At 33.2% G+C, this 23,089-nt stretch overlaps 1 protein-coding gene across 3 annotated transcripts in view; it reads left to right on the forward strand.

The window, feature by feature from the left end:
* The window catches only part of LOC123676204 (centaurin-gamma-1A), a 53,391-nt gene that overhangs the window by 21,849 nt on the left and 8,453 nt on the right, over window positions 1–23,089 (forward strand). Inside the window, exons 2-4 of one of the 3 annotated variants that reach the window (XM_045611954.1) lie at window positions 1,363–1,595; window positions 20,584–20,725; window positions 21,845–21,979. In XM_045611954.1, coding sequence (XP_045467910.1) covers window positions 1,363–1,595; window positions 20,584–20,725; window positions 21,845–21,979 — 510 coding nt within the window. Of the gene's footprint in view, window positions 1–1,362; window positions 1,596–7,784; window positions 7,995–19,535; window positions 19,647–20,583; window positions 20,726–21,844; window positions 21,980–23,089 lie in introns of those variants that run through there. The other 2 variants (XM_045611956.1, XM_045611957.1) reach the window with 2 other exon arrangements.

The following is a 23,089-nucleotide window of genomic DNA, read 5'->3' on the forward strand; positions in this document are numbered from 1 at the left end:
ATTGAAAAACCGTATATTCTCTTGTGTACGTCCAATTCAGAAAAATTCTTTCCATATTTCGAGTATGAGTTTCAACCTGCTAATTGTGTGAGGTGTGGTTATCTCAGGAAAAAATGATCAGGAATTACAAAGTTCAATGTTGATCAGATTATATCCAACGATTTCTCCACTAGGAAGGAAACTTTCTGATATGATAAATGGCATGATTGACCTCGCTAATCATTATTTTCTGCTAATGTTACCATGTAATTAAAACTTTTCAGTAAATTACAGGCTTCAGTGTGAAACAATAGACCCCACGCTACGAGTGATTTTATATAGGATTGAAGCTACAAAATTAGAAACAGGATTATTGTAGGCATTGCCAAATTTTTCAATTACGACGGCATAATATTGGCAGTAAAGCACACATTATTTATCGATATTTTTGATCGCCACTAGCAATGGTTTCCATAAAACTTTGATTAACGTATCAACTCGTTGATTGCAGTTTTAAATCTATGGAAGTGTCAAAAATGACTCGAAATTTAGCACAGAAATGATATGATCGATCTATAGAGCAATAAACATAGATAGAGGGAGTATACGCAATTTTTACATCTCTCTAACATGGTTAGATGACGTTGTAGGATTGTGATATATTTTCAAATCCACAATTTTACTATATCGTTATGAATGTATGTTATATTGGATGAAATATATTTATTTGGGTGATTCCCGATTTAAAATGCAAATTTGAATATTTTGAATCCGATATTTTTCCTAATTGTCGAATTTACAATAAGCAAAATATTTATTTTTTTTTGTATCTACCTGCTGAAATCCGAGGTTTGGCAACTTTTGCTCTCCTAGAGTCATCGGTTGTTTCGCGTCGTTTGGCGCGCTTGAAGTTTGTTTTCTGAATTTCTGATATATTCAGGTAATTATTTCAATATATTTTGAGTTTATATAAAACGTTAATTCACTATGGGGCATAAGTAGTGCGTTTTTTGTGGGGAAACTCGCGAATTGAGTGAAATATCGTATCATTGATATGTTTTCATTTCCGCGCGCTTCATGTCAAGTTTGATAGTTCATGTTGGGGACAAAATTTGCTTACTGAAAATGACATGCTCTCTTTATCTATGTTTATTACTCTGAGATAAATTTTCAATGCAAATCAACTTTGATAATGAAATATTCTTGAAATTTTTTATTACTCTGAGAATCGAGCAAATCACCAAGATAAAAGTTTCATGAGACCCACCATAGATGTTCCGAAATGAATTGTATCGCAGTAATTGGAAAAATTACATATTTTGTTCAACATTTCTAATGAAGCGTCCAATGACTCACCACTAAAACATTCTTTTTTTTTTTCAGATTCCTTTGTAAATAGCCAGGAATGGACCTTGTCAAGGGCTGTTCCGGATCTGCGTCTCGGTATTGTTGGTTCGTTATCTTCGGGCAAGTCCGCGCTGGTTCATCGTTACCTTACCGGTTCGTACATGCAAGAGGAGTCTCCTGAAGGGGGGAGGTTCAAGAAGGAGATACTTGTGGACAATCAGAGCTATCTTCTGCTCATAAGAGACGAAGGTGGACCTCCAGAACTACAGGTACAGTTTTTAATATCCGAAAATATTCAACCATCCAATAAATAGCCTTAAGAGGGAAAACCACCACATGACATTCTCGTGATCACCCAAAATTTTCCCAGATGACAAGGAACAAAAATATTTTGCGGTGTTACCTACCAAAACGATCGAATGATCAGTAGAAGTTAGGAATATTACAATAGTTCCAACTATCGTTCGGTTATTTGCCCTTTCTATATGTTTGATTTCTTCTCCATATCTGTAAACTCATATTCGTTCAACATTGAATTCCAAAAGCTGAAATAGGAATTCAGTTTAAATATCACTAACCACAACTATTTGTTGTTCGTAACTTCGTATAGAATTACTTCCAGTATCCTTTTCCACATATAATGTTGCATAAGTGGAAAATTTCCCATGCGTTAAATATATGAATAAATGACTGAGCTCAGAGTGTACCATTAAAGGTGTAAGATCTGAATTATGTGCCATTTTGGCTGTCAAAAGGACACATTCGTTATGACATATGGGAACCAGTGGATATGTAGTCTTAACACTCTTAACACGTGATGAGATAAATCCACTGAATCATTTCTTAAACAACAACAAGTAGCTAATTTCTCGTACAAAATCATTTTCAATAATAAAGACTGATGTATAAGGAATATTTCAATCAATTAATTGGACATTTGACACGCCCTCAGAATAATAAACATAGATAGAGGGAGCATATGTCTTTTTCATTACGCAAATTTTGTCCCCAACATGAACTATCAAAATTGACATGAAGCGCGGAAATGAAAACATATCAGTGATACGATATTTCACTCAATTCGCGAGTTTCTCCACAAAGAACGCACTTCTTATGTCCCATAGTGAATCAACGTTTCATATCAACTCATTACATATTGAAATTAATACCTAAATATTTCAGTATTCAGTAATTCAGAGAACAAACTTCAAGCGCGCCAATCAACGTGAAACCACCGATGACACTAGGAGAGCAAAAGTTGCTAAACCTTGGATTTCAGCAGGTAGTTACAGAAAATAATAAATATTCTGCTTATTATAAATTCGACAAATAGGAAAAATATCGGATTCCAAATATTCAAATTAGCATATTTAATCGGGAATCACTCAAATAAATATATTTCATCCAATATAATATACATTCATAACGATATAGTAAAATTGTGGATTCGAAAATATATCCCAATCCGACAACCTAATCTAACCATGTTGGGGACATAAAAATTTCGTATATTCCCTCTATCTATCTTTATTATTATTACTTTATGGACACACCAATACTTCCAAACGTCCCAGATATACATATTCATATTAATATTGCCTGATTCAAATCCCAGTGGAAAATATTCTGTTCTCATGTTATTCCACTTTTTGTAAGAACCTTCTGGAACATTAATGATTCCTCGAAGGCAATACCATCGCCATTATCTTTCAATACACGCCAACCGTTTGTTGGCCGCAATGGTCCCCCAGCTTCCTCGTAAATTCCTGCCTAGGTTCGTGAGCCTTACGTTTCTAATAAAAAAAAACTGCGTCGTCCATATCTAACAAGGGAGCGCTGGGGAGAAAGCAACATCGAATCGAGATTATCTAAGGAACAAGCCGTAAGGCCCCCTTCACACTGGAGGATCAAGTAACCACATTGGAATGTTTAATTGTGTTTAACGCCGTTTGGTGAATTTTTCAGGAACTAAGGGGGTTACTAATTGAATTAAAAGGTTATGTAATTAAGAATATTGAGCTGCACGTAGTGCTCAATACTCTAATTACTATTACAACGTTGCCTTGACTAGCGTTGTCATTTCTGATTAACAAAATTAATAATACAGATTAAGTTTGAACAATATCTTCTTTCAAACCCTTCCATAGCTTTTATTGTATTTTCAATTACTACAACCACAAACTTCCAGATAGTGGGCTATTCAAAATAAAACCTCTTATTGGAAAACTCTCTATGTACCTTGAAAATGCACATAAAACCAGGCAGTTTCTGAAGTTTGTGTTGTCACCCCTTCGCTATGTTGCTCATGTACTGCTTCTGATAAGGGATTCATCAAGCCTAGAAGCTTGATTATGTAGACTATGCTGACGATACAGTCCTAATAGTTAGTGGAAAATTCGAAAGCAATTTGTTGAGGAAGGGCCTCAGAATTAGGGATTCATCAAGCCAAGAAGCTTGATATTTTAACCATCTACTTGACTTGAAAATCAAGCTCGTGAAAAATTACCTAGATACTTGAGCTTGACTTGACTTGATTTTAGCTATTCATTGCTTGACTTGACTTGAATATCAAGCTACTTGATATTACTTGAGCTTGATATGCACGCGTCGCACGGAATATATTTCTGCAATCTCGTGCGCGCTTAGACTCAATAAGGAGATTCCTCTAGCGCCGAGAGACTGAAGCATTCGCCATAGTGACTTTATTAGTAGTATTATCACATTTCTATGAAATCTATTAGTAGATTTCGGTAGTTTCAGAAATATCTTTCCAAACTTGGCCAAAATGGCCATGGATTTTTTATCAACGCCAGCATCTACAGTTCCTGTTGAAATTTTCCAGAGCTGCTCTTACAGTTACAAAAACCCGCAATAGGTCAGGCGACAAATCTATAAGATGCCTCATGTGTCTAAGATCCTGGATGGAAAATTATGAAATCAATCAAAGCCTGGAGGTTTCTCAATATTGAGAAACCTTATTTTTTATTATTTTTCATTTTGTTATGATTTATAGTGACTTAATTCATGTTTCTATTTCAAAAAGGTTGATATTTTCGTTTCTTTTATACAATAAGTGATTTGCAAGGTTCCTCTTCATTTCATCAGTTCTTATTGATGTGACACTACACAATAAAACTGCTCAAAATCGAGTGGCTCGATATGATACAAGTACTTGATAAATAAATACCTGACTTGACGTGAGATTGAAAAACTACTACTTGACTTGAGCTTGACTTGAAATCAAGCCCAAGCCAAGCCTTGAATCCCTGCTTCTGATTTTGTTTATTTTTTCCATTCGCAATGATAATCGGTTTAGTTTTGTTTTATATAATTTTCGCCAGCTATACTTGTAATTATCATTATTTGAATAAAATATTTTCTTATCAAGAATTTGAATGAACTAATATTCCAGTATACAGTGAATCATTAGGAATAAAATCTCAAAATTTGTTTAATCATTCTCGTTCGATCTCTGACGCCATGCTATCGCTAAAACAAATGAATTGATTCTCTCGATTTATGGTATGGTAGGTACTATTGTTTATAGCCAGTAGACTTGGGTTCGAATCCTCCAAGATCCAAAATTTTTTTTCCAGGAAAATGCTGACAGGAAACTAACTTTAAACTATGGTTTAAAATCTGAAGATTTTTCGCGCCTTGTGAAACGTGTGAAGCGGGCTTGAGGCGCCAATGGACGCGAGCAGTTTGCCGTGTGTCCGTTTCCTCGTCTCTATAAAATATTCATCCATTTCTCCGGGCAGAGGACAAAGTAAATTATCTTGCGCTATAAATAGAGAATAAGACCATTTACCTGTTCAACTTGCCGGCTGGACGACTTTTCTCGATAAGAATTGCACGAACGGCCCGAGAGTGTACTTCTATATCTTCTATGAGGTAATTTAGTCGATCGCTTGGAGTTTTGGAGCGTGATGCAGGATTGTTGACATTCTTCGCAGGAATCGTTTTCAGAGATAAGTGACGTCTAGCTGTGCAGGCTGTGCTGAGTCTGTAATTGAATGCCTACTGATAAGGTTCAACTACAGAAATTTATGGTCTTTATTTTGGGAAATGCAGCTTTGGAATCGGTTCAAAATATAGAACACAATGGTTGATTCTTTACGCGCCAACTTATGTGAAAATACTACAGATTTTTCAGAGTTTCATTACTGAGGAAGCCATTTTTCAGGTTGCCCCAAATTCGTATAGGGTTTGTGAGGTTTCTCGGTTATGTAGTAGAAATAGAGCTTCGTGTAAAATTCTAAGCAAATTACATCACAAGAAATAGAGACAATTGAAGAAAAATATTAGAAAATAGATACTGAATATTTCCCTAAAAACATATTCGTTCGCTTTGAGATTTTTTTTGCACATGAAGAATAACTATTCGAAGCTTTGTGCAGAAATTATTCTGCGTAAGAATTCGAGAAGACCACAAAAACGACGAAGTTGACAATTTGGGTGGTATTTATATAAATTAAAGATTTAAAGCTCATTGCGAAATTTCAAGGTGATCATGGCACTACAAAAATAAATGGAGAAATACCTGCGAATTTTGTGTTTTTGAAATGAACAAAATTTGACAAGTCACCAATATAATTATAAGAATCACTCATAATAAACTATTGTGTGTTTTGCATGGTTTGTGTATTTGCAATATTACTAAATTAAGGCGTTTAGGAATTTTTTCTTGTATTTTGTTCATACGATGTTGGTACATCAAGAGTATTTGTCCAAACTTGAATTTCAAATGGAATATATTTATGTACATATACTTCAAGTCCCCCCAATGCGAGGTATTTTTGAATAGGGCTATATTCATGAATTGACGGTGTTTGCGGATATATCGATCAGGTAAATGGAAAAAACGTTCCATTAGTAAATATTTCGTCAGATTTTGCAAATAGAATCCTTGCTTCGAAAGAGCTGCAATCGGCTTTTATGCATGAACAGCCCATAAGTGCATAAGCGATCGCAGAGTTCACAGGAGCTGCCTGCATATGGTGGTTTCTCGTTTTCTATCGATTTCTGGAAAAGAGGCGGGCTTAGAAATTGGGGCCTAAGGGAAACACACATTGCTAGATTTATCGCAAGATTCAGATCAATTTATTTTCAATATTATGACCATATCACATTATTTGATTTCTTTCGAAATGTAAAAACATGGTACTTGAAATTTGCTACGAAAATAAGTTGCTATTCTCTTCGAATAATTGTTCTGAATTGAATTTGCAAAATTTACAATTCTTAAACTATTTATTTCAAGACTGCATAGTAAATCGAGATGAAAATTTGCATTTGGATATAGGAAGACAGTTTGAATATTAGTGCAGAATTTCATCTTGATTGCTAAATTAGAACCATAGAAAATTCAAGATCAAGACCGTAAAATTGACATAGTTGAGATTCAGGGTGTTGACCTCAGAGTAATAAACATAGATAGAAGGAGCATATGTCATTTTCAGTTGGCAAATTTTGTCTCCATCATGAACTATCAAATTTGACATAAAGCGCGGAAATGAAAACATCTCAGTGATACGATATTTCGAGAGCACTTTTTATGTCCCATTGTGAATCAACGTTTCGTATTAACTCAAAATACATTGAAATAAATACCTAAATATATCAGAAATTCTGAAAACAAACTTCAAGCGAGCCAAACGACGTGAAACAACTGATAACACTTGGAGAGCAAAAGTTGCCAAACCTTGGATTTCAGCAGGTAGATGCAGAAAATAATAAATATTCTGCTTATTATAAATTCGCCAATTAGGAAAATTATCGGATTCCAAATATTCAAATTTGCATATTTAATCGGGAATCACTCAAATAAATACATTTCATTCAATATAATAAACATTCATAATGATAGAGTAAAATTGCGGATTTGAAAATAAATCACAATCCGACAATGTAATCTAACCATGTTAAGGACATGTAGAAATTACGTATACCTCCTCTATCTATGTTTATTACTCTATGGCCGAAACTAATCTTAACATTGTGATGAAATTTTAAAAGAAATTGTTTCGGAAGCTGATACATCCCATGATGGATTTGTTTTTATATCTAACTCTCATAGAAGGCTCCACCTGTACCTACACAGGGTGTTCCTAAATTGGAGGTACAAAGAAAATAAGATATCCTTGAATAATTTCAAGAAAAATGTCATGGGCCTACAAACACTTTTTTTTCGAGATACAGGGTGTATCTTGCACTCCTACTTTTTTGTGATGGTTATACTAGTTCGTCGAATATTCTATAACTTCACGTCATTGCTTTGTATTGTATCCTCTTGACTTTAACTTTATACTGAACAGCATTCTCTCAAGTTTCTGATATGAATAAACCATTCACTCGTGTTATTGAAAAATTATGGAAATAACAAACTCAATCTTACATTAAAAAAAAAACGCATATTATTTCCACTTATCGCCCCTTATCGGATTGATCGCGTCGTCTGGCCCAACCCTCGGATGCACGATAGGCAGCGGGCGAAATTGCTGTGCCGGCGCCTCGGTTTATTCCACCGCCGCCGCGACGCCTTCGTACTCACCGGCGCTACACGCACCTCAGGACTCCTCAGTTGGGGTTCCGGTGGCTTAGAGACTCGAAGGGGTTGTTGCGACCTGTTCCTTGAATCAGACGTGTGTTTTGAAAGGGAGAAACGCGTGAGTTTGTCACTTAATTAATGAACACTCTGCACATATCGCCCAAAATATTTTGTAGCAATCGCTTTAATGTATTTTTTATGTTTTGTTTGTTTTCGTGTTGTCGTTCGTTTGAATATTTCATTCAATTTAATTATTTCATTGATTATTTTCAATTTATTTTCAATACGTTATCAATTTTCATTATGATCTTGATTTTATTCATTGTTCCATCATTTCAATGCTATAGAAATATTTTGCACATACGTTTAATTCATATGATTGAACAATTATTAGTACATCAATGAAAAATAAGGAAAACACTAAAGTGAAATCAACAGCTTTTGAATGCTCGTTCATTCATGTACCAGTTGTAGTTGTTCTTGCATTTTTTATGATTCTGATTGTCGAAATTTTGCAAGAGTCTTGAAATTTTCAATTCTTAATATACTTTACATACACAAAAAATTTCAACTTGATGATCTGAAAATTAGGTTTTTCGATATTCTTCTTGAATTTTCTCTAGTTCTGATAACGCTATCGACACGCAAAAAGTTTGACATAAAAATTCTATATGTGCATGCGAAATCTCGACTGAATAGGAATTATAATCAAGAAAACATTGGATATTCACTCAGAGTAATAAACAGATAGAAGGAGCATATGTCATTTTCAGTACGCAAATTTTGTCCCCAACATGAACTATCAAATTTGACATGAAGCGCGCGGAATTGAAAACATATAAGTGATACGATATTCCACTCAATTCGCGAGTTTCTTCACAAATAACGCACTTCTTATGTCCCATAGTGAATCAATGTTTCATATTAACTCAAAATATATTGAAATAAATACCTAAATATATCAGAAATCCAGAGAACAAACTTCAATCGCGCCAAAAGACGTGAAACAACCGATGACACTAGGAGAGCAAAAGTTGCCAAAGCTTGGATTTCAGTAGGTGGATAGAGAAAATAATAAATATTCTACTCATTATAAACTCGACAAGTAGGAAAAATATCGGATTCCAAATATTCAAATTTGCATATTGAATCGGGAATCACTCAAATAAATATATTTTATTCAATACAGGGTGAGTCTTTGACTTGTACATATATTTCAACCGAAGATTCCTGAGGTCAATAGAAACCCTTTTTTCATTTACCATTTTTTCCGATTCGGCCCGGTTAAAAAGATACAGGCTGTTGAAAATCGATAAAAAAATGTCATTTTCCGTTATATCTCGGAAATGGTTGTATAGAAAAAAATGAATTTCAGGATATAGTTTTTCATGTATGTGATGAATCTTCTCCGTACACAAAATTTTATCCACATCTCCCCGTTTCTTCATTATGAACACTTCATCCTATAAAAATACCAGAAATTCGAAGAAACCAACTCTTAAAAGTAACTAGGACGTTCATTGAAGGATATTTAGCTAATTTGAAAAATAAAAGTATTCTTCATATTTTCTCGTATATTGAGCCGTTTTCGAGTAATATGTGTTCAAAAAAAAAAAAAAATCTGTGAAATTCAAAAAATTGGGTACTTTGGCTAATTGCAACTCTGATAGAAAAGACTCACAGAAATGAATATTTGCTACGTTGTCAGGTCAAAAATCATGGATTGAAACACTGAATTTGCATTGACAAGTGAGGAAACCAGCCGACTTAGTTTGAAAATAAAGTGATTTGAATAAGCTCACCCATTGAGAAAATTCAATTCCATGATCACGCAATCTTTGAACAATCCTTACGAAAGTTCTCTCATTTGGCTGTCTCCTATTTGGAAACAGCCTTCCATAAGCTTCTTTAGCTCTTCTCGCTATTTTTCCATTTGTGAAATAGCATTCCAACATATCTACCATCTCCTGGTTAGAATACATTCTGCTAATTTCCACTTAACACACTTCACAAACAAACACTTTACACTAAACAGACACCTTACACTAAACAAACTAAACACACTTAACACTTAACAAGTTAAACGCACTTAGGTATCACTTAACAAACTAAATACACTTAATACTTATCATTTACATTAAACAGAGCAACAGAAATCATGATACCATAAATTCGAATTTCAATTGTTTTCGGATCATTCTATGCGCATGACCGATCAACATAGAAGAATCTCGAATAATTTTTTAAACAAACCATCAAATTTATGAATTAATAAATTTATTTCATTATGAATTTCATTAAATGTAATAATTAGTATCATCCGAAATGTTAAATCGAATTTTGTATAATAAAATAAGTCATAATATGCTAGATTACCGTATGTTATGAACGATTTAAACTATTGCGCATGGCCTCAGAGATGATGACTCTATGCGCATGGCCAAACTGAAAATTTGAGAAATCTCGAAGAAGTGTGGTTATGTTTGGCAAACAAGTGGAATAATTCGATATTTGATTCGAAAATATTTTATGTTTCAATAAGAAACAACATAGTTCGGCGTAAGTAAGTTACTAAATTATATAATATAAATAATATATTGAATAATTATTGTATTTTTTCAGATCTCCTAATAATTCATCGAATCATTCAGAAAAACACCATAATGAATTTAATTGGACGACGATTTTCCTTCGTGATTTATTTCGTGAAGATGATTGCCCACTAGATACAGAGAAGTTTCAGATGACCTGTATTTAAAGAGAATCTTGAACCCCTTCAAATTAAATCCAACCGGAAACAGTTTGCTGTGAGGTGCTAATGATTTCATAAGGATAATTTTTCCATATAATGAATGGAAAAGTAAATTGATTAATTGAAATAACCAAAAATCTACAATACAATGATTCTGTTGATAAATTCAACTACTTGAATAAGTGAAGCACTAGTTCTGTAATGAATACTTATTCAAACTTCATACTCATTGATGTACTGAAAAATAATTTAAAAGTCACTGATTTCACCATTAACTAAGATCCTATCCTATTATCTGGTACATGTACTGATCCAATCCATATGTTTCAGAATCAATAGCTATTGATATTTTAAGGCATACACATAGTTTGTAGTTACTGTCCTTGGTTTATAGATATTATAATAATGAATACATCTGAGATCAGGAATCATTGAGAATAAACTCGAATAATGGCAGGCCTAATTTAATAATTATTGGCTAAATATTGAATGTTTTTTATTTCGCACAATACATCTGCTAAATGAATCTACGTAAGAAGTTTAAGAGTAAAAAATGTTAAACCTGGTTATTTATAAATTAAATGAAAATAAAGACAATTTATTATTATGGTAGTTTGTACTTCAATTCTTGTTTTTTGATATGCATTTTTTTGTTTCAGTAATGAAAAATGTTTATTTCAAATTGCTTTGAATGTTGTATACCTGGGGCACTGGATTTATAATAAAAGAGTGGATTTGGCAATAATACATGATTTCAAGTCACTGTTAATCTTTCGATAAGTTTATCAAAAGCTTCAGTTTATTGAGTACTTTTGAAAAAAAGGTATACCTTACAAGAATTCAAAATTTATTTTACATGTAGTTGATATGTGAAAACAAAAAAAAAAGATTACATAATTGTTGGGAAGTTTCATAATATTTTCAGTTTATCTGTTCGATAACAAACAAGTAAATTTACTTGTACGTTGTACTTCCTTTTTTCTAGCCGAATACCATTTTACCATCTTCAGGAAAATAAAATTTTCGAAGATGTTGATTATAACATTGATAATATTAAGGAAAGACTAATTGCTTCTTTATTATCAAAAGTACTCGAGAGCATTTTTTGGAGTTACCTATTGGGTATCAAATTTTCAGACAGAATATTGGCATTAGTGAACACTAAGAAGAAATGGATTTCAAATATTTTCATGATAACAAATTACTGAGCTTTGGCACAGCCCTATAATATGAAGATATTTCATTAAAGTTAATATTCTATTTTGAATAATTCTGATCGAAACTCATTTTCAAGTGAATTTTCACAAACTAGGCTCCTTATAAAATAACACCAATCAAGATATGAAATCCCATTAAAAACTGCTGCTGCCAAACATTACTATAATCTTCTTCCAGTCTTCTGAGCTTTCATCGATACATAACAATACATCCTAAAATTTAATTTTTACGTGATTGAATACTTCTATCCATTTGCTATTCGATAATTTCATCCTAGAACATTTGATTGACATACTTTTAAGAGGGCCAAAATTGTTTTAACGTGAAAATAAATAAAAAACTTCAGTGAGTTGAAAGAAGCAGAATATTCAATAGTGGATATTCATATTGAATACCACCATTTCATTTTTGATACAAAAATCAAGATCAATAATTAATCAATAATGGAATATTGAAGATTCATGAAACTTATAAGCTTCTAGGATGAAAAAGGAAAAAAATTCATTTCCTTCTGGAAATTATTTATTCCTTCTCATACTACTGTTATTTTTAACAAGATAAAATCGGAATTTTCCATCACAAAATTACCTCTGTGTGATACAGAGGTGATTCCATCTTCCACATAAATCCATTCATGAAACTGCCTTTTCATTTTCGAGCTAAGTTATTGTGTAGGTACTTAGATAAAGTATTCTGGGTTCATTCAATCCAAAATGCAAGCGTTCTTACACTTCTTGCTACCCTAAAAATTTGAAACTTTTCTCACTGATTCCATGATAATAAGAATCCAAATTGAACACTGGTTTGAATACCACTTTTTTGCTGACCTCTAGATAACAAAATATACTCAATTAGCCCAAATTTCTAGTAATGTACAAAACTTCAACCGTTTGTTGGGTTTCTTGAATTTTATTGACAAAACATAACATAACCTTTAAACATAACATTACAGATGCGAGATGATTAGTATTCATATGTACATAGATTTAGCTTATTATTCTGTAGGTTTTTTGTCATTATAGTGTTTTGTGACTGTAAACTTGGCAACGTGGAAAGTCCACAGATGATTATCATTTATGTTTATTTACCTTTATGAAAATTAAAGGTTATATGAATTGTTAACTCTTGTACCTACGAAAAGAGGTGAAAAAGCGAAAATAAATGATTGGATATGAATATCAGATTTAATATGGGTGGTTGCAAGCTGAATTTTTTATTATTATCGAATATAAAATAGAAATCAAGAGAAAAATAATCAACATATTCATCTCCCACGAAATTTCTATAACTCATTTATTATATTGAAAATAATACTTCGGTCACCAAAGAGAATGGAAAAAGTGAGTTTATGCTTGTTTTGCTAATATAGTAACCCATTTCCAAAGTTCAAATGGTATAAATTTATGCTTGGAAAAACTTCAGTGGGCTGATTTCCAGGTTCGGCATAGCTCATTATGAAAACTTAAAATGGCCATATCTTTTTAACCGAGCCGAATCGGAAAAAATGGTAAATGAAAAAAGTGTTTCTTTTGACCTCAAGAATCTACGGTTAAAATATATGTACAAGTCAAAGACTCACCCTGTATAATATACATTCATTTCGATATAGTAAAATTGTGGATTTGAAAATATATCACAATCCGACAACGTAATCTAACCATGTTGGGGACATGTAAAAATTGCGTATACTCCCTCTATCTATGTTTATTACTCTATGCACTGGACTTTAAATTGTTATTTCACATCCAAATGCAGTTTTCTCGATCTTATTTGTTGTTTTGAAATAAACGAACACAATTTTCTATGGACATACTTACGGAACCTCTAGTCGTAATTTGCAAATTAAGACACTCATCGGATGCATTCAAGATCCGAACCTACACACCAAATTTCAAATTTCTTCTCCTTGCTATTGCTATTTGCAATTATAAAATTTTCTGGAATTATCAATAACCACAAGCACTCAATAATAAATGATTGTCAGTAGATGATAATCAGTTCATGAAATTATGTTATTTTTCTTTCGCCTGTATTTTTCAGCTGAACAAAAAATATTTGTAGTAGTTATATTATATCTCTCACTTTTTTCTTGAAATGTTTTTCAATTTGTATTTTTGCAATTTTGAAATTCAAAAAAATAATGGAAATTGAACAAAAGGAAAATTAGAAATAACTCATTACAGAACCTCAATATTTTCCATATTTTAATATGAAGATTACCATAACAGAATGAAGTGTAGACTGAATTAACTCAGGCGCAAATTTTGACCTAGTTTCCTCCTAAAAATTTCCCTTTAATCAATGCTGGATTTTAATTAAACATTTCTCCACTCGTTTCCCTTCATACTTTGAAATATGCTTCAGAAATCATTGGGGAGGCTTAATCCCATCAAATTCCTTCTTGTAATAATCAACAGCTTCCTGATGCTTCTTAATTTGATCCTGGTGAAAGTCTATTTCATCTTGTAGGTTTCCTCGCAGAATATCCATCCTCTTCTGCTGCTCCCTCCTGAAATATTCCTGGTGACTTTCAGTTCCTGTTTCAGTAGAAGCGGCAGGTTGTTCAGTTTTCTTCATCTCGGTTTCCTGTACCAGTGATCCGTGATCTGGTGGAACATTTCCAGTTCTGGAAGCCTGTGTTACTGATATGAATCGTTTAATTAGTCTTGTGGACATCATTGTTCGGTCGGACACTGGTGATTTTAGACTATTAGTACGTGACAGATCATAGAGTGTACGTCAGGAGTTGACTTGGTTGAAACAAGCTTCCCTTTGGTTTACTTACTCTCAAATTAGTTTGATTATCCTGTTGCCTCTATGGGTTTGGGTGATTTTAATTTGAGCATTAGAATTTGCGGAATTTACTTTTGTGTCAAAAAATACTGGGAATTGATCAATGAAGCGCTAAATATAAATCAAATTTATTATTCAGACAATTATTTTCTGATATGCAGTTTTCTTCTAGATCCTACCATTTTTTTTTCAATTCGAATGAAATAAATTTCTCATAATTTTTAAAATACCAAGAATTACTTTTATATCAAATTTTTGCAAAATCAGCTTTAGTAAATACTAATGCTCAGGTGTATTACAATTAATATTTTCATCTCGACTAAAACTGAGGAACACATTTTTATGTTTCCAAGTAATTTTGTTAATGATTATGTTTATATTTTCTCATTCTCATGATCCAAACTTAATTCTGTGTTCCGAAATTTTGACACCCGTCAATTGAATCTTGGCACCATAGAATAATGAACATAGATAGAGGGAGTATACGCAATTTTTACATGTCCCCAACATGGTTAGATCACATTGTCGGTTTGTGATATATTTTCAAATCCACAATAATACTATATCGTTATGAATGTATATTAAATTGAACAAAATATATTTATTTGATTCCCGAATAGATATGCTAATGAGGTAATATGAAACATTAATTCACTATGGGACAGAATGAGTGCGTTCTTTGTGGAGAAACTCGCGAATTGAGTGAAATATCTTATCAATGATATGTTTTTATTTCCGCGAGCTTCATGTCAAATTTGATAGTTCATGTTGGGGACAAAATTTGCTCATTGAAAATGATATTGGCTCCCTTTATCTATGTTCATATTGATTATTATTATATTATTGTAATAAACATCAAGGGCGGATATAGCTCTTTTTCATGGGGGGGTGGGGGGTGGTAGCAACTGATTTTATTCGTATGCGCGTTCGAATCTAAATAGGCTTAATTACTGTACGAGAAGAAACTGAAAAAAAAAGTTCTCTACAACTTGCTGATGCCGAACATTTATACGGATTATACGATAAGATTCGGCAAGTGTGTGTAATTATCCATCTGTGGCACTGAAATATCCAGCCCTCAAAGAGTCCGACGAATATTTATTTATTCTCCTTCATCTGGATGTAATAAACAAAAACAAACGATTCAGAGCAATCCGAGAGGTCGTCGGTAAAACCAAAACGTCCTAATAGAAGCATTTTTGCAACAAAATACAGATTACGTATTCACTTAGTCCGTTTTCTGGCTGATCGAGCGATATTTCGAAAACTACAAAAGCTATAGGCTTCCCGTTTTTTCATTTTAATTTGTGCTGAGAGGTTTTTGCTTATAACGTATTTAGGAAGTTGTCATTGATTGTAATATTTGGGAAATTAGTAATTTGAAATTATTGCATGATATATTTTATGTGCACCAAGTTCCGTAACTTATTTTCAGGGTTTCGATATTCTCGTAAATCCGCCCTTGATAAACATAGATAAAGGAAGCAAATATCATTTTCAGTGAGCAAATGTTGTCCCCAACATGCGCCAGCACGGGACTGAGGTGATGTATAATGAAATATTCGTATTTGCATGGAACTGAGTGACTTAAAAAAAGAGAAAAAGATACGAAAATCAAAGTGAAATTCATTAATATCCAAAAAGGCTGGTCTCTTCAAAAGTCCTCAGTTCCAAGAAGGAGTAGTCAAGCCAAAATTTCTAGACATCTTCATTATTTGAATACTTTAATGTTAATGAAGTTTTACGGAAACATTTTCATGTGTTGGAATTTCTCTTACGCCTTCCGTTTTTCCGCCCAAAAACATTATCTCTTCCACGTATAAAATTTAGGAACACCACCACATTAACTGTTAACTTTACGATCTCACTTAATACTTTCGCTTTTCCTACCTGGTTCCCGAAATAAATTAGGAACTCGTCCTCGCCATGTTTTTCTAAGTAAGTCCTGTCCCACATTAATCATAAAGTGCCGTCCTTAGCCGCTTTATGATAATGCCCTTCCCAGGACGACCTGACCGATTCCTTCGTCCTGGGTTTCGTTGAAGTTGAAGTTCTGCAATAACTGGATTACTTTCCTTGCGGAGCTCTTCGACAGGGGCAGGACCGGGTTTTCAGCATCCGGAAAATTTGTAGAGTGAATTTTTCGGAATCTACAGCGTGTATTTGAAGTCGCACAGTTCTCTGAAATTTGTGAAATTTTTATTTCTGAGTTTTTCTAATTATGGACGAATTTGACAAAAAAATTAATGAAAGTGATAAACATAGATAGAGGGAGCATATGGAATTTTTATTTCTGAGTTTTTCTAATTATGGACGAATTTGACAAAAAAATTAATGAAAGTGATAAACATAGATAGAGGGAGCATATGTCATTTTCAGCAAGCAAATTTTGTCCCCAACATAAACTATCAAATTTGACATGAAGCGCGCGGAAATGAAAACATATCAGTGATGCGATATATCACTCAATTCGCGAGTTTCTCTACAAAGAATGCACTTATTATGTCCCATAGTGAATCAACGTTTCATATTAACTCAAAATGTATTGAGATGAATACTTAAATTTATCAGAAATTCAGAAAACAAACTTCAAGGGCGCCAAACAACGTGAAACAACCGATGACACTAGGAGAGCAAAAGTTGTCAAACCTCGGATTTCAGCAGGTAAATACAGAAAATAATAAATATTGTGCTTATTATAAATTCGATAATCAGGAAAAATATCGGATTCCAAATATTCAAATTTGCATATTTAATCGGAAATTAATCAAATAAATATATTTCATTCAATATTCTATGCATTCATCACGATATAGTAAAATTGTGGATTTGAAAATATATCACAATCCGACAACATATTCTAACCATGTTGGGGACATAAGAATTGCGTATACTCACTCTATCTATGTTTATTACTCTATGATAAAATCAAGCCCAACTAGGTTAAAATTCAGTTTATATGTGTATATTTATGAGTAGAATGTTCATGCCGAATTTCATAAGAACCAATCAACAGATCCCCTCATTTAGTGAAAGTAAATCATAATATCCCTTATAGTAGCTATATTTATCTTAGCAGTAAAATGACACAATGAAACGTTGTCAAACTGTGGATTTTTTCAAGTTTTACCAGTAATATAATATAATTGGTTATTAAAATATTCTCACGCTTTGAATAACTGTAAAAATTGCATCGAATTGCATACTGTTATATCATTCGAGTTACCAAATCTAACCAATTCTGAAAAAAGGAAACAGACACGTAAAATATCAATTGAAAACAATATGACACATAGGCAACAATGTGAATTGATGGCAACAATAGGACCAATAAATTTTCTCATATTTATGCGAACGCTTAAAGTCGTGATAAAAATCTCACTATGTGTTATATCATTCCATACTTTAGTTAATATATAGTTCTTTTGTCTCCAACAGCACAAAAAGCACATGAATAAACGAGCGCTCAAAAGCTCCAGACACCAAGTCAATGTTTTTCTCCAATCTTCTCATGAACCGTTTGCACTAATTTTGAATAATAAACAACGAAACGAAAAAGGGGAACAAACAAATTTTGTGTACTCAATCATTACATAATTCATTCAAAAAATAGAGTTTTCGGAATTAATCACTACATGCTGAATCGGGGAGATTTAGTGGATAGCGAGGCAAGCATTCGCCTGCCAAGTTATACAACCTAAAATACCCCATTACGGTGCTGCGTCCATCCACGCAAAAAAAGAAATTCCGTACCCCACTTCTAAGGCCCTTTCGCCCTTTTACGGGCACGTATTTCCGAAGGGTTCAGCTCCTTATTCCGTCTCGTCCAGGCAGTCCTGGAAGAGTCCTCGCTGCGTCAATCGCGCAGCCCTCCTGTTTTTCCTGCAATTTCTGACGTTCCCGCTGTAAATAAATCGTTGATATCTCGCCAGATTTATCTGTTGATATCGCTCCCCTGGATTCGGTAAGTGTGCCTATAATTTCGCTTTATTGCTCTTCAGCTCGATTTCCCAATTTAGCGCGATAAATCGGGTGATTAATTTCGTCTGGAGTTGTTTGTTTGTTGTTGTTCGAATGCCTGAGTTATGGATAATTTCGTGTTGCCAGGATTAGATTAGCTTGTATTTGCCGGGGAAATTGGATTTTTGGTTCATCTCCCTTGTTGTTCATACTGAATGGTGTACTTTGGAACATAACAACTCCAATATTTGTTTTTGTAATTGAATAAAACGAACAGAATGTGCATATAATCACATAAAATTGACACTTCTGTTTCTGTATTCTGTGAAAATAATAATTTTCTATGGATAGAGTAGATCAAATGTATCAAGGAGATTTGACAACGCTGAACCAAAGGATTGAATGATCACAGAATAGAGTACCGTCGATATTAATGTGATCTAAGAAGCACAGAACAGCTTTTACCAAGCTATTTCTCATAGACAGCATACATACATTGAAAGAAGAATTAATATTATCAAGTCTATTCGCTCGAGTGAGCTTTTCATAGAAACGAAAGAAGTATTTATCTAAGTGAAAGAGATTGATTTAAGTTATGCGAAGAAATGTATGACCGCCTTCTTTTAATTCACATAGGTCGCTGATCATACATTATTATACTATTCTATGGTGACATTTCACCATTTTCCATGAACATCTAATATTACTATATATATAACAACTTTTTCTGCAAACCAAATTGATATTTTAGATCGAATTAAATATTTGATTCTGAGTTCTCCTGATTCTTCCTATATTTTGTTTCTATCTTCGTGGTTGGAGGAGAAGAAGAAGAATTCTCGGATCATAAATTATTATAGTGGTCTATGGTGACATTTTCCATGAACATCAAATATTCAATCGTGATCCTTGAGTTGATTTATTTTCTCTGGCTATATTGACATTGCATCCAAAAATAGACAACAAGGAAAATGAGCATTCCTGCCAGAGTTCAGTAAAGTCATTAATGATTTATGGTTAAATGAATAAATAAAGAGTCAATTTGAGGTAATGTGCATGAGTTCATCGATATTATCGTGTTTTCATGTCGATTTCATATTAGTGCACTTATTGTATCGTGAGTAGATTAAAGCTAGTATCACACTATGTGTATTCATATTGATTTTTTTCATATTTTAGTGAATGTTTGATCACATCAGACATGCAACAGTAGAAATTATATTTTCTTTTACTATCTATCAAGTATCAAGAGTTATATTCAACTTGCAATGTTCAATAACTTAGATTTCAGTTAATTATTGGGTTAACAGGTGATATAAAAAGGGAATTTTCACGTTTTCGAATGTTTGGACTTCACAGCTCAAAAGCATTAAGGAGAAATACTTAGAACATATTTCGTGGAAGGACAATATTCACTTGATTCGTATCAATCACAAATGGTAGTGGTACTGTGTTTTTCCTCAGATAATATTATATTCTGATTTTTGGACTTGGTTATTTTCGATTTAATTTCCACCTGGTATTATACACATGTTTATCAGCATTTCTACTTATAATAATTAGAATGAATGATAATATACAAGTATTCAACAAAAATATTTCTTTGTAAGCTATAAAAGGAATGTTTAGACATTTTCGTTCCATCGTTGACATCATACCAATACTGAAGCAAATGAACTATGCCATTCATCAGTCAAAGGTTCTCGTCTCACACGTTGAAACAGACAGGTGCAATATTTCTGCAATCATGAATATTCAATCGAACGATCAGATATTGCCAAATTCTATTCGGATTTTCAACAGTGCAAACACCTGTATATTTCGTTGTCTGACCATGTGGCCCACGACATTCCTATTTTGGTAAAACTGGTCTCGTAATGCCACTGGAGGCATTCTGCGATCTATAGAGACTTCATGCGAATCTAAACACATACATGGATACGTGACACTATTGTTGTTTTCATGCTTTTTCTTCTCATTCCAGTTTACCGCGTGGGTGGACGCAGTTATCTTCGTGTTCAGCCTGGAAAACGAATCATCCTTCAACGCAATCTACAACTATTACACCAAGATGTCACATTACAGAAATTCAGCCGAGATACCACTGATCCTTGTGGGAACCCAAGGTGAGTGTTAGAAGTAATCAAGTAGAATATAATTTCGGATTTCTGTTGTCTCATTTCATATTTCTTGATATACCTATACGTTCCATATAATAGATAACCTCACCGTATCTTTACATTAGAAAAGAATTAGGAAAAGGGGATCAGTGTAGGTTTATTTTGCGGTTAGGTATAATTTCTTTCATTGAATATATTAAATTTCCATTTGCAATGAGTTCGAGATACTAGTGTTCTATTTTTCAATTTGAAATTAGTATCAGCACTTAGTATTTATATATTGAATCTTTTTTTTATTATATAATTAAGGATTATGTAGATTTTTGTTCTTTATATATTGTCGTGTCCTTCGATTCTTGTTATGAACTTCAATACTATTTTTGTGCAGCTAACATCACAATCATAGACTTGATTCTTTGTTCCTATTAACTTCATATCAATATTCTCTCAATTTATAAGTTGTCTGCTATTTAGTTAACTTCACATATAAAAATGTTCTGAAATAATGAAAGAATTGTCATGAAAATCATTCCAATTTATTGAAAATTTCCGGAGAATATATTTTTAAATAGTAAAATGCAAATTGAGGTTTTTCATTCGGAATCAATTGAATTTTCTTACAGTAAATTTTCCTTTCGGACGAATTCAAAATATTATCATTTTTTCAAATTTTATTTATTTGAACTTAGTCTTCATCATTAATTCATTTTCATTACAAATGCTTATTGAACCATGATACAAATAACATAATAATAATTACAAATACAAATGAATAATTCCAAATTGATTACATATTTAGCATTTATATGTGTGCAAAGCAGTTGAGACCTCCCACATTAACCTAATTTTTTTAGGATCCTGTTACCTACATAAAATATCACATAATACCAACAAGAACAGATCAATCTTCACATTAATTAATTTCGTGTTACAGAATCGATCTCATAAAGCAAATATTTACAGTTAGCTGAAAAAAATCGACGGAAATCTCAATGATGCTCTAAATTCCACGCGTCAAATAAACAACACACAATCCCTCTGTTGTCCAAACAAACTTACCGGCTGGTTCATTGAGAATCCCTGATTATTTGTTTACGTCTTAATCCTTGAAATTTTTCCTTGCAGATGCAATAAGCGAGAACAACCCACGTGTGATCGATGATTCACGAGCTAGAAAATTGGCAAACGACCTGAAGAGGTGTTCCTACTACGAAACGTGCGCCACCTACGGTTTGAACGTGGAACGCGTTTTCCAAGACGGTAAGTCAAGAAGGTGTTGATTTATTTATGGTGATTTCTATTTATGTTGAGCCATCTACTTTCGGCTGTTAGCAATAGATGGCTTTACTGGTGAATGTTGTAAAATTAATATTTCAGCCCAAGTATAATATGCCAATAGTTTTCCTTCAACAATAAATTATACGTCTTGCAGAATCGAATTTAGAAAATTGTCATTTGAAACTGTTCTCGGTAATTACAGAAGGTTTAGACTATAAATCGATTTCAATAAGGCACTCAAGGGCGGATATAGCTCTTTTTCATGGGGGGGGGGTAGCAACTGATTTTATTCGTATGCGCGTTCGAATCTAAATAGGCTTAATTACTGTACGAGGTACGAGAAGAAACTGAAAAAAAATGTTCTCTACAACTTGCTGATGCCGAATATTTACGGATACGGATTATACGATAAGATTCGGCAGGTGAAGTGTGCAATTATCCAGGCACTGAAATATCCAGCCCTCAAAGAGTCCGACGAATATTTATTTATTCTCCTTCATCTGAATGTAATAAACAAAAACAAACGATTCAGAGCAATCCGAGAGGTCGTCGGTGAAACCAGAACGTCCTAATAGAAGCATTTTTGCAACATAATACAGATTACGTATTCACTTGGTCCGTTTTCTGGCTGATCGAGCGATATTTCGAAAACTACAATAGCTATAAGGCTTCCCGTTTTTTCAGTTTAATTTGTGCTGAAAGGTTTTTGCTTATAACGTATTTAGGAAGTTGTCATTGATTGTAATATATGGGAAATTAGTAATTTGAAATTATTTCATGATATATATTTTATGTGCACCAAGTTCCGTAACTTTTTTTCAGGGTTTCGATATTCATGGGGAGGAGTGATTACCCACATTATACCACCCCCCTCCCCCCGTAAATCCGCCCTTGAAGGCACTAATGCCAGAAACTCGAGAACTTTATCCATAAAATCAAGGGCTGAAAATATAGTGATTAAATAACCGTTTCATTATCATAATCATAACATTTTGTTTGAGATACTTTTATTTCATCAACAAAAAAACTTCCGTTTTGTCAAAATAGAATAATCTTGCACTTGGGTAAAGAAAAATAAGCCTATAATATTGA

The sequence above is a fragment of the Harmonia axyridis genome, chromosome 3 (assembly GCF_914767665.1).
Source record: "Harmonia axyridis chromosome 3, icHarAxyr1.1, whole genome shotgun sequence".
Classification (NCBI taxonomy): Eukaryota; Metazoa; Arthropoda; class Insecta; order Coleoptera; family Coccinellidae; genus Harmonia; species Harmonia axyridis.